At 41.4% G+C, this 13,071-nt stretch overlaps 1 protein-coding gene across 1 annotated transcript in view; it reads right to left on the bottom strand.

The window, feature by feature from the left end:
- GALNT12 (polypeptide N-acetylgalactosaminyltransferase 12) overlaps positions 1-13,071 on the bottom strand; it is a 44,120-nt gene that overhangs the window by 9,288 nt on the left and 21,761 nt on the right. Inside the window, exons 7-8 of the mRNA XM_010149763.1 lie at positions 8,976-9,152; positions 6,235-6,366 (exon numbers count right to left, since the gene is read on the bottom strand). Of these exons, the coding sequence (XP_010148065.1) occupies positions 6,235-6,366; positions 8,976-9,152 (309 nt within the window). The remainder of the gene's footprint in view (positions 1-6,234; positions 6,367-8,975; positions 9,153-13,071) is intronic.

Below are 13,071 nucleotides of genomic sequence, written 5' to 3'. Positions count from 1 at the left end.
GCTCTTCCCTGGTTGTGATAATTGTATCCTCAGTTCTTAATGCAGAGAATGACTGGATGCGAAGGGAATGCAGAAGGCTAAACCCAAACAAGACAAACCCCGCAGGACCCAAACCCACCCCAGAGCAAACCACACAAGTTGGCAAATTAAATACGTGTGTTCTACATATATTTTGCTTTCCCAAATTCTACTTTTATTGCTACCCGATGTCTTCTTTCCACTGCTTTGTGCCCACTCCGGCTGAAAGACAGCCAAGCTCTCGGCACTCTGCACACCTGGGCTGCTGGCCCAAGACAACAGCAGTACACTGAGGGGCTGGGAAGGACCACCGAGCTGTCATGTCTTGGGGCCTCTTGTAGGGCTGTGGGGGCTGTGAGGCTCTCCTGAGAGAGCCAAATGCATAAATGTAGGACTGAAGCCCTGGCTTTGCCTCTTAATTTCTCTCTGAACATGTTTCCACTATGTATATGGTGTAATTTTTCAGTAAAGGATAAACTAACACCCGAATTTGGTGTATGACAAAGAATTCATCCTTAGCTTTAGTGTCCAAGTTTACCAGAAGCAAAAGAAATGCCCTGGGCACTCTTTCTACTCTTGTTTGGTTTGGTGGGAAAACACTAGGCCACTGCACCCCTCTCCGAGCTGTCAAAAGACGACATTGTGTTTACCTTCGTGACACTAGGCAAGAATTACACTTACAAAAACAGGAAAGAAAAGTGTCTTTTACAGGTGATTTTTAACACTACCACGGAACTACATAAACCAAACAATAAGTTTCTCATGTTTCTACATTCTACATCAAGAAATATCAACTTAAAGGCATAACCACTCAAAAATGGTAATTTTATCTCTAAAAACATAAATCCCTTTCAGTTGTTGCCAGTGGCTGTCCTCAGGATCAGAGTCTCTTATTAGTATGTCTAACGATGTGTGACTTTGCCTGGCTGTCTACTGGCTCCAAGGGAAGATAAACTCCACAAAGCACTTCTCCGTGGTGCCCCTCCAGACAGCCCAACGCCTTTGCTACCCCTCCGAGCGTCCGCTCCTTGCTGTCAGCCCCTGGCATGTGCTCCAGCACATGCTCCATTTTGTGGCCTGGAATTTTAAATAACCTCTTCTAAAATACCATGCACCACCAGAATGGTAGATGTTCTTTTATACTCATGCTTCATCAGGAAGCCTAATAGATACTCAAGACCTAATCTATGGGAATGGTGCATACTAAACTGTTAAACGACCTGATCTGAAATGAGAAAGATTTGAAAATAATCAAATTTGAAAACCTGATCATAGCACCATTTATAAAAAAAAAAAATAAAATAATCCACCCTCTGTTCCAAGACAGAAAAAAGTATGAGAGGATTTGTGAAAGGAATATTTTTCTCTTGTCAAATTAGAATACACAGTTTAAGTCCCTTTTACGTACAACAGCTCTATCAAAACAGTAATCATCCATTCATTTCTGAAGCTATCTTTGTTCCCATATTCACCATAAACAAGCCATGCAATAAGAACAAAATTTTCTCTGTGACTTACCTTAATTCTTTTGCAGAATGCTGCATTAGAGAAACAAGAAGCAAGAAAAATGTTGATCACCTTGCCATTAAAACACATAATTCAGTTCTAAATAATTCTGCCCCTGCAGGATTACTGGCTATGCCTTCCTACAACTTTTGCCTCCTGTGGAAGCACTGTAGGTGTACTCAGTGCGGTGCCATTTAGTTATCATTCTGCTTGGGGGCTGGGACAGGGACTAAACAGCAGCTCCTAAGATATTCACTACAGACTTTCACCCCTTACTTCTTGGGGAAATCTAAAGCTGTTGTTTCCTATCATCTGGACACTTGCATAAAACAGCACAATACAGATGGCATTCTGTAAATAATTTTTTGATTTTTTTCTTTTTAAGATCAAATCCATTTAATACAAGTGTAAGCAAAGCACCAACAATAGATTTTTGACATTAAAACTTCATTACATTAGTTGATAAATACGGCCAGTGGAGCACAGCCAACCTTTCTCTTCATCCACAAAATACATCAGAACCCTCTTTATTCCACCCCAGCGGCATTGGTGCTCATGCATTAGTGGTATGGGCAGATGATGGCATGGGACACAGTAAGGTACGAATTTGTAGTGAGCCGACAGCTTCATGGTACTGACCGGGTGTCAGCTTTTACCCCAGATGTAACCTGAGCAGTCACAGGGAGTGATTTTACTGAGTGTACGCTAATTCCTTGTCATCCTTTTTAGAAAAAAAAAAAATTGTGAATATCCTCAGATTTCTGTTAACTTCTGAAGTGCAAAGCTGAAACGAGTATACAGCGTTGATGACTAAGGGATCCTTTGAAGGCATCAATGATGAGACACTGCTGTTGGAATTTTGTTGCTCACCCCAGCAAGTCCAGATCTCCCTGGGAAGCTCAAGAACATAGAAGCACATGTCTCAAGCGATGTTGTGTTCACTTGTGACTGATATCAAACGTGAATTTCTCCCACTTCCTTTAAAAAAGTCTGTCTCAAGCTTTCAGAGGCTGTATAGTCAACATGGTGTATAGTGGGGCATATTTTCCTGTCATGGGTATCAGATATCCAGGTCCAGTTAGTCATAATCTTGGCTACTGATTCAACCTCCAGTGGCAGCTCTACAAATTGTATTATAATGCAGTTTTAGAGATACACCCTAGAGGAGGCTGTTCTGGAGCCTGATACCTCCGAGAACTTGTAACACCAGACATGCAATAGCCTTTTGATTACATAACTCAAGCCACATAGCTAGGTTCTCTTCTGTAAGTCTGTATACATATATGTAAATTATATATATATATACATGAGATATATATATAGTGTTATTTAGACAATTTACAAAAAATGTTCTCTTTCATGTCACAGCAAGACAAAATTCTTCATTGTTGTAAAGGCTTAAATCTTTCTTCCTGATTTTTTTAAGTTTTTTTTTTAAGGTTATATCCTGTCTAAATTAAAAGAAAATTATGACTAAGCATTTGGAAATTCATTGAAGATGAGACAGTCATTGGGAGAAATGTGGAAGGATGCTGCCCATACTAAAATCCAAGGTTTTGATCTCCCATCTGATTCAGTCAGTCGGAGATGCCTTTAAGGATAGGTGGTGAAAAGAGCCATCGGCTAGGTAGTCACAACAGGCATCTATCAGCTTAGTTGCTTGACATTCGGCTGGAAGAAAGATCAGCTAGAAGCTGTTGGAGGAGAACAAACTAAAACTTCTCAGAACATAATATGGTCTCACTGAGAAATGATCCAACTTAGAGGAAGGCAGGGATAAAATCCTGATTTTTGTGCCAACACTGTCTTTTAAAAGCAATTTGGATACCAAATTCAAAGCCAAATTCACTGACTGACCATAATATTTATCCTCAGTTATGCACCCTAAAAGCCAGCAGTACTTAGTTTAACTCAGAAGGGAGAGGAAATTGGACTGTTCCCTTGCTTTGCAGCCATGCATTTCCACGGTCACCAATAACATGAAAGACCCCAGCACTGCCCAGTTCCTCCATCATCATGCTGGACAATGCAGCAACATCACAGCTCTAGTATTACCAACACAAGACAGCTCAAAGTTCTTCCTAGGGGTGCCCATACTGTCCCTTTCCAGGCCAGCTAAGATTTTTAAGCAGACCTAGTCTGGGCTACCTAGGTGGGCAATCTGCACAGACCCGGGGCTCAAGATTTCACACCAGCTGAGACACAAGTACAGTATACACTTTGCTGGTAAACATGTGCTTGAGGATGGTCAAATCAGATGCTATGCCAGAAAAAGTGCTCTACACAAGAGCCTAAAAGGGATTATCAGCCTTTCTAGAAATGCTGACACCTTATTATTTTAACCCACTAAATGCCTACCAGCTTCACCCCCTGCTGCCCCCCAAATAAATTATTAAGGTCAAAAGGTTCAGTTCACGTCTCACACAAAGATCCAAAGCTGCACGGAGCCCAAGGACACGTAAGAAGATATTTCCCTCAGTTCTAGGCCTCAGGCAGTTTATAAGAATACAATCATAGCTCAGGAAAAACCAGTCAAAATCCAGTATGTTTAAATAAAGTTTTAGACAGCTAACTTTTTAGACAACCAAGCTTTGTATAGGTATTTTTATCTACGCATTAGCACAAATCTCTGTTTGTCAGTGCACGGCGCTGAACGCTGCGCAGTAATTTTCGCATTTATTCTAATAACATATGGCTGACCTAGAGGTAATCTTAGACAGATTTTCCGCTTCAGTGTAAAGATTTTCCAGGGAGAGAGAAATCCCCATATTCCTTTGCAATCTCTTTGAACAGTTAAATAACCTCACACCAAGCCAAGCTGTTAACAAAGCCAACACACTTCTAAACACAGTATTTTTGTGAACCAGAAAAGCACTACACGGCTAAGGCAGGAGTAAAGAACACGATCAATGATTCATTGAAGTTAGCAGATGGGACTCAATATCCACAAATCAGTTGAATCAGTAGGTATCATTTTTGCACTGTCACTTTCTTAGAGCATAACTGTACTTTAATCACATTTAAATTCTTCCTGCCAAAAAAAGTGGTGTACTCTTTATTATGCTCACAACTAGATGACAGCATTTAAGAATTGTTTTTAGAGAAATATATAGAGCACACCCAAATTACACCGTAGGTACCTCAAGCAGCTCTGAACAGGAATTATTCCTTCTCGGTATTGTCAACACCTTTCTTGAGGATGACACGTGCAGTTAAATCGTGAGAGAAACTGCACAAATCCCTTCCCCTCCCTAGGAGGCTGAAGCGCTGTCACTGCCACCAGTCTAGGCTTTCTTTCAGAGGGTGAAGGATGGAGGGGAAGATAAAGTTACTGAAATGCTCTTGGAAGGTAGGTCTTACAATAACTTGTTGCTTCAACCGTCTCTGACCTTGTCAGTCCAGCACAAAACCACAAAAAATGAACCAATGTTGTACCAGGGTCTGTTCAAGACACGGGACAACAGTGGATATTGCCTTCCATGCCAGGGATCACTCAGAGATGCCAACTCAAGTGCAAGCTCCCAGACACACGGAGAAGGGTGGCTACTCTCTCAGAGGCTGCTGGGCTTTGCTGCCAACTGATGCGCTCCCTGTGGGAGCTCCTACAGCTCTCCATGGAAAATAACAGCTCCCGGCGGGAAACCACAGCGCGTCCACATTGGGATCTTTTCTGTTCAACAAGTCACAAAGCTATTAGGGAAGACTGCAGGGGGACTCGGTCCCTGTACGTGTGGTACGCCCACAGCGATCAGGTTTTTCCTCCACAGAAGGAGATCCAGCAGAGACTGAATAACTGAAGGGCAGATGGCAGCAAGACGAGACAGGCTGGAGGCGACGCAGCAATGTGGGAATGCAGCTTGGCTAGATCTGCAAAGTGAGCGAGTTACCAGCAAAAGAACTTCTAAGTCAATGCAGCACCAGTAACCAGGAAGGTATTTTACACGTTTTTGCTGGCAGAAAGGTGCAGTCTTGTCTTATTCATAAGACATGCAGCAGATATTTGCTGATTTTTCAGAGGAAGCAGGTATTTGCTGTGTCATCTCTGCCTTCACCCCTTCCAAATGAGATTACAGTAATGTGATGTACATGGAGCTATAGTTTATATTTATTTGTAAACTGCTAATAGCATAGAAAGCTGTTGACTTAAAAAAGAAGAGGATTCTGATACTGAAGCAATGAAAATTGCTTGTGAAGCTGCTCTGGTCTAAAGTGACCTCCAGATAAAAAATGTACATGTTGGTTTTCAGAATCCTGTATGATCTGGAAGCACATAGCACCAGCTCTCCTTCCCATCAGCAGAGCATCATAGTTTTCATCAGACATAATGTGCTAATACACACTTCAAAGCACACTGTTTTCATCAACTAAAAACTAAAACACTTCAGTGCTCTCTTCTTTTGGCTATGCAACGTTTCAAGAAGGAAAAAAAAGTCATCCTTTGCTGCCTTTAACACTCTCAAAATGTCACTTGGAATGTGTAATTCATGGCAACATTATCTGTTCCCCTACCTTCTCATAGAACTCCTTCATAAACAGCATCTCCTAGAATAAAGATTCTGATAGAAACCACATCTTCTATCAGAAAGGCTTACCAATTCTGACAGAATTCTACCAAAATCCCAAACTGATCTTGGCATAAAATACCTTCGTACTGAGTTAGTAGGAGTGCCCAGAGAACTGCAGGGAGGCCCCTTCCCAGCAGCCACATACCATTCCAAAGAAGCCTGGCCTGTCCTCGGGTACATGAAGCTCTGGGTACACGTTCTCCAAGAACCATTTGAAGTCTTTACATTTCAGCTTCTCTCGAAGGAGTCTCCTTTCTGTCACATCTCCATATGGTTCCTGAAAGGAAAAAAAGAAAAAAAAAAAACACCTAAAAAAATCCCTCAACCAGAACAGATGCTCTCTTTTAAATTATCTGTATACATTATTAGGAACCGTATGCTAAAGTGATGAGTAGGACTTTTAGCCAGGAAAAATCCCCATGTTTGGGTGCTGGATTTGATTTCATTATCCTTACATTTGTTAAACGTTGACAAAAAAAGAACCAGAACAGTACACGTAAAACTTAAAAAAATTCTACATGAGAGTTTGTCCGAGAAAACTCCCCAAATCCATGAGTAAGGAAGTCCTTGAATACAGATATTGCTGGGAACTGAGAAGGCATATTGGAAAATAAAACTTCCTTTAGCTGGATAATTGAAAACGTCAAAAGCAGTGAATGAATTTTGAGAATTTTAAATTATTCCACCATTCATCTTCTACACTTAACTGATGAAATTTGTGAAATCTGCTAATGTTTCCTTTGAACTTCATGGTTTTGGGGGCGGAGGAATATGAAATCTTAAACCTCCAGAGAAAAACTTTCATTGCAGACTTTTCCCTGTCTACAGACTGAAACAGAGTTCACATATTTTCATGTCTGTCTTAAAAAAAAAGAAAATTTCTATCTTTATATTGACTAGGATCCTTAGTCAGTCAGGCATAAGATACCGTTTGCAGCCCCCAGATTTTCACAGGTCACTTGTCACAGACTTTCAACAAACTACAAATATATTTGCATTTCTCAAAGCTGTGGAAATACCACTGGAAACACAAAGCAGACGTAGAACAGAGGCAGAGATGGCTGCTTGAATAAACAAACAGCATGACATATTAGCTCTGAGGTCTGAACATTAATCTTGAAGCGAAACTTTATGGAACCAAATTCTGCAGCCTGAGCATCAATCATTTTTCCATTATGCTACAGAACGGAGTATTTGGGTTAGATGAAGTACAGGGGTCTGAACTCAACCGCCGCAACAAGTGGTGCACAGAGCATTATGGAAGCTGGAGCGCACCTGCACCTGCTTTGATACACGCAAAGAAACCGCACAACTCTCAGCTTGCATCCACTGTGTTACCATATCCCAATATGCAAAAAATCCAGTGCTAACACATAAATATCCTTTAAAAGTTAAAGTTCTACTGTCACGGACATCAGCTGCCCGGACCTTTACAAGAAAACCCGTCAGCGTTTATTGCTGTTGTCTCTTTGCGCGTGACAAGCGGAATCAGCCTGGTGTTGCCTGTGAGCGCCCGTCTTCAGACACATAAACCCCCTATTTCTCTCAAAGTCAGCCTCTAATAATAAAACCTAAGAGGCTTTTATGATGTTAAAGTAAAACAATTATTACAAATGCGTGGACTGTAATAATCTAATTACCCAGTTTAATCCAAAGGAACACGAGATGGAAGCTAACCAAATTCAGCTTCCCAACGCCCTTCAGCGTATCTTTTAAGAGCATAATAGTTTCAAGAGCGTTTTTTCCCCTGCCATGCCTACTGGGGTAGGCCACTCAAACATTTGCAGAGCTCCCTGTCCCCCTCCCTGGTCCCTAAGCTCTGAAGCAGCGTAGCCAGAGGTGGATGCCCAGCAGCCCGCCACAGAGCAGTTCTCCTCGGGCACAAAACCAGGCAACCTTTGGGTGCACAGAGAAGAGCCTGGGGAGATTAAGCACCTCCAAAAACAAGCAACAGCAGGGAGTGATTTCTTTTAGGCCTGAAGTTTGGACTTTGTGCCAGAGGTTCATGTAAGTAATTTCTAGACATTGTGAGGATATTTCAGTGTTATTGCCTTCCAGCTTACAGGCCCCTCGTGATAAATATATTCAAGGTAGGAATTTGTACACTGCTTTACTGCTCTGACCTACTCAACTTTCATAGTATTTATCTCATGGAAAATTTTGCAAACTAATGATCCTGTATTTTCTTCCTCACGAAAAATAAAAATATTAACTTTAAAAAAACCCTAAAACCACAACACCCAAAACTGATACTTCAAACATTTTATTATGAACATTTTCATCGGAGTTCCCAGGAATGATTATAATTAATTTAATCTTTGCAATATTGACTTTTTAGTAGGTTTTTTCTTTTTTTTTCCCTTTTCTTTCTTATTTTTTTTAAATCAAATGTTGTACAGCAGTAAATCAAACAGAAAAATCCATTTTGTCTTACATCAGTCCAAAATTTTACAATTATCACAACACAGGTAATGTTGCTGTTCACTTCAACATCTGCTGTCCATTGAACCTTGTCCATTAGCGTTCGCTAATTGTGCCTCTCTTCTGTAATTCTTTATTGATAGAATCCTGTATTAGCTGTTTCAGAGAAGCATACATTTCAGGCTAAGCAGCTCCTCCTTAGTTGGGTCACCTTGCTTAACTTCATTTATTCATTCATTTAATACTGACAAACGTGGCCACCTTCTAGCCTTACAGAATTTCTGATTTTTCCCAGGAAATTAAGAATTAGCTATATATACACCTATTCTATGTTTGGGAAAAAGTTTTAGAAGAAGTAAGAAATAAACCTAAAAAGCACTTAATGTTAAATACTAACTAAATTAATAGTTATTTCATTGAAAACAAATTCTATTGAAATTGCAAGAACAATAGATTTGAACTCACCAGGCGAGCGTGTGGGTTTCGGTGGTAATAAAGTTCTTTATATTCATCCATCCACACTTCAGCTGCACGTACACTGTTTGCCAAAGCTTTGGACCGTGAGTACGGAGCTTGTTTGGGGAAAACGTGACCCACATGCGAACATGGGTGGATCTCCAGACTTCCTCCACACTGCCATATCTGAACAAAGAATTGACATTGCACGTCATTAATTTGACCCTTTGCAAGCGGAAGGATATAGTAACAATAAGCCTTTGCAAGGATAATACCTTCTCAAGGGTATCACAGAATAGTATAAGCAGCACATACAGTAATTTTGTGTTTCATATGATGAATAAACTGAATAAAATGACATCCTAGTGATCTCAGAGCAAGTCACAAGGAATAACAAGAAGATAACCCCATTTCTGGTTTTATCTGGTGTGCAATTCTCCCTTTTTTAGCTTCACTTTCTCTGAAGGCATGATAAGAAACAGTCCACAATATTTCTTCAGGTCTAACTGTGGTGGTCTATAATTCAAGTTATAAAGTCATTATAAAAAAAAGAGAGACAAGAAGAGAGGCATGTTTCTTGTCCAAATTAACCATGCAAACAGCTGCCTCTGAATGAAACCGGTAACTGATGATTGATTTCTTACCAGCAATCTTTGCCCATATTCTGCTGGAAAGCTGACCTGACAGAAAAGGTAAGCTTGTCACATCTTTGGAGAATGTTAACTTACGTTCCTATTTCCTTACTCACCGTCTCAGATGAAAGGCATAGGTGCCTGGTCATAAAAACATACCTAAACTTTTTGATTAGAAGGCTGGGAAAGGAACCCCAGACCCAGTGCATGAAAAGCAAAGTAATTCTATAACTGACAGTGGTCCCACCAACATCAGTGAAAGAACTTCCCTTATCTAAAGCAATATTCCTACTTGCTCTCAAAGGAAGTACTCAAACCTGAACGTGGAACAGGCAGAATTCACTCTGCCCTTGGCCTCATCCTCCTCCTTCTGGCTCCCCAGGTCAGGAAGCGTATGACCCTGGAGATAACGCCCACAAATGACCACTGAGTGAATACACTAACTTCAGCACACTGTGCAAGTTTTTGTAATTACACTCTTCTCCTTTGAAAACCATGGACTTTCGGCAGCTCATCCACACGGCCACTTTCCCATCATCTGTTCCGATCTCACGTTTGATATCATGAAAGGAAAGCACAGCTAAGGATTTCCTACTTGACACTGTGTGAGAACATGTCGTGGCAGACACCCTGTTTCTGAAGAGTACCTGAAACAAGGTTTCTGAAATTTAGTCAGGTGAGAGTAGGACACGTTGGTGCACTTGAACAAATGGAGCTATCACCAATGGCTCCAACAGACCTTCCACAGAAGTCTTTTGAGAACTGGCACTAATCAGTGAGCTAATTCTCCTCACGCATTCAACCGTACAAGGGTGGCAGCTCATCTTTCCTTCGTAAATGTTGGACAAGGGAAATTAGCTATGTTTAAGGGGTAGAGAGGTTTGCTCCCTGACAACCTTCTTGTATAGCATATACATTTTAATTACATGTTATTCAAATTAACACAGCAGGAGTGAAAGCTATGAGGTAGGAAATAACAATGACAACAGATCAGTGATGGGACTTCTCCCATCTCTCTCTCCGTGGGACTTCCCTGGATCTAGAAAGTCATTACAGATGAAGCCTTTCAGCATGCACAAGATAATGTTCATCTTCAGACTGCTAATTTTTTGGGGGGGTTTTGAGCTCCTTATGATTTCTCTCCAATTTCTTAATTCAGAAATCAACTAATGTTGTTTCCATTCATTTGGTTTTGGATAATGACATCACACATTCACATGTGGCACAACATGGTGCTTAATAACAAAATTGTAAGTACTCTAATACATCCTCTCCCTGAGGAGAACAACTTGGGTGGTACTGGTGGATGAAAAGCTGGACATGAGCCGGCAGTGTGCGCTGGCAGCCCAGAAAGCCAACCGTATCCTGGGCTGTATCCAGAGAAGTGTGGCCAGCAGGTCGAGGGAGGGGATTCTGCCCCTCTACTCTGCTCTGGTGAGGCCCCACCTGGAGTGCTGCATCCAGCTGTGGAGCCCTCAACATAAGGAGGAATTTCACAACAGCTGATTTTTCAGTAATCAAAATTCTGAATTTCTCTAGAAAAGTAACTGTGGGTTGCTAAACACTGCTCATTAAATTCTGCTTCCTTTATTAAAACAGTTCTGAACTTGTCTTTCTACCTATAACAAAAAACTAAGTATATTTCAGCTAAACAACTCCTCAAAAGGTTTATTTCTTTTTTTGAATGGAAAACACATTTTGACTTCTATATAAAATCAGGTACAAAGAGGAAGGAAAGGAGAAAGGAAGAAATTCACTAGAGAAACCAAAGTTGACTAACAAATGCTAAACCAGTGACTCCAGTGAAGGCTGTCCCTTAGAACTATTCACACATGCTTTAACAGAGAAGCACATTAGATTTCATGCGTATTTTGCATGCTCACATGCATGAAAATATGTTTCTTTACTAGGTCTGGCTAGCTCACAGCTCATTATAAAAGCATACTTTTCCTTCAGCACAAAAAGAAAACAAGGTGACTTTCAGTTTTACTTACACTTTCACCTTGATGCATGCAGACTATTGATATTTTTTCTTTTCAGAGACTGATGGTGGCATTATGAAAAGCTACAGTAAAAGCAGAGATCATGCCTTGGGATCCCCATCCCTGCCAGGGTCTTTGGTCAACTGACTTAATTGCTGGGTCATTGAAGGCTAAATAAGAGAAGCTCCATAAGCTCTACCACTTCCATTCTAACACGTCAGGACTCTCTGGAAGAAATTTTAAAAAGGATGCTACCTCCTAAACAAACCTGGGAGAATACCCTGTTCCTGCCTCTCTCTCTGCTGTGATGATGCTTGCCAGCTTTGAGTCCCCAGGTGCAGTGCTCATGCACGATCCGCTGGGATTGGGGTGGGCAGAGGGGCCTCCCCATCTGCCTGAACCCTGCAAGACAGATTTCCAGATGCAGACAGAAGGAAACAATACGAAAAGATCAGAAAAGAGAATACCCCAGGAGATCAGAGGCAAAATCATCCAGGTCCGTGGACAGTGAAATTTCCAACAGAAGAAAGGACTTCGCACTAAATAATTTTGCCTTCTTGCACACGTGTGGTTTTCTCTACTGTCGTGATGGTGAGTTGAAGGACAGACCGCAGGTGTATCAAGCAGTGGTCCCCAGAGAAAAACTCACACTGCAGTGCCTCTAGCAGGACCATGAGCAGAGGGTGGAGGGGGGGAGGAATCTGCAACCAGGTTCCTCTCACTCCACATCCAGGAGTGGGAATATGAAAGGGCATGTTTTGCATCCTTCAGAAAAAAAGTTTCAATGCCCATTATGCTCATGAAGTGAAATTTTATCCAGCCAAATAGCATTAACCAATTCCAAAGCAAGGCACATTGACTTGATCCTGCATTCAGCACACAGCTTCCTTCTCTCTTAGTCATCATGCTTTTAGCTGAAGCTTTATCCTTGTTGCACCTCTCAAAACCATGGAGAATTTCTTCAGTTTAGAATAATCAAAGTATGAGAAAGAAGAGGCTTGAGGACAAGTCCTTTCATGTCATCGGGAGAGAGGAGCTTTTTCAGAAATGAGAAGAACAATGAATTAATTTCAGTGTTTTTCAGTATCTCTGCTCCTAATTTTCAGGTCTGGCAGGTCTAGAAACCACAGAGAAAGCAGAATTAACACTGATTTATCCCTCTTGACCTTCTTCAGCACCATGGGCAGTCAGAAGAACACATTTAAGCAACATCATAGCTCTCTGCTCTCTCCCACAAAAGCTCTCAGCGCAGGAAGCACGAGTACAAGGGCTTGAAATCAAACAGAAGAAAGCATTTTGTGCATAATTTGGATCCACATGCCTAGATCCTACTGGCAGTCTGCACTAGTAGAACTAACACACCCAGGTATATTCACTGGCTATTGCACAGTCCGTCCTGCAAAACTGTCAGCCTCCCAGGAGCACACTGCTTGACCCAACTGCAACCTGCAGGGACCCCACACCGGCCTCTCTGCTTTCTCATTTTAGCAC

This window comes from Eurypyga helias, unplaced genomic scaffold, assembly GCF_000690775.1.
Source record: "Eurypyga helias isolate BGI_N326 unplaced genomic scaffold, ASM69077v1 scaffold14134, whole genome shotgun sequence".
In the NCBI taxonomy this organism is placed as follows: domain Eukaryota; kingdom Metazoa; phylum Chordata; class Aves; order Eurypygiformes; family Eurypygidae; genus Eurypyga; species Eurypyga helias.
Note: the sequence above shows the minus strand (reverse complement) of the source record. Positions and strands in the feature narration are given on the sequence as shown.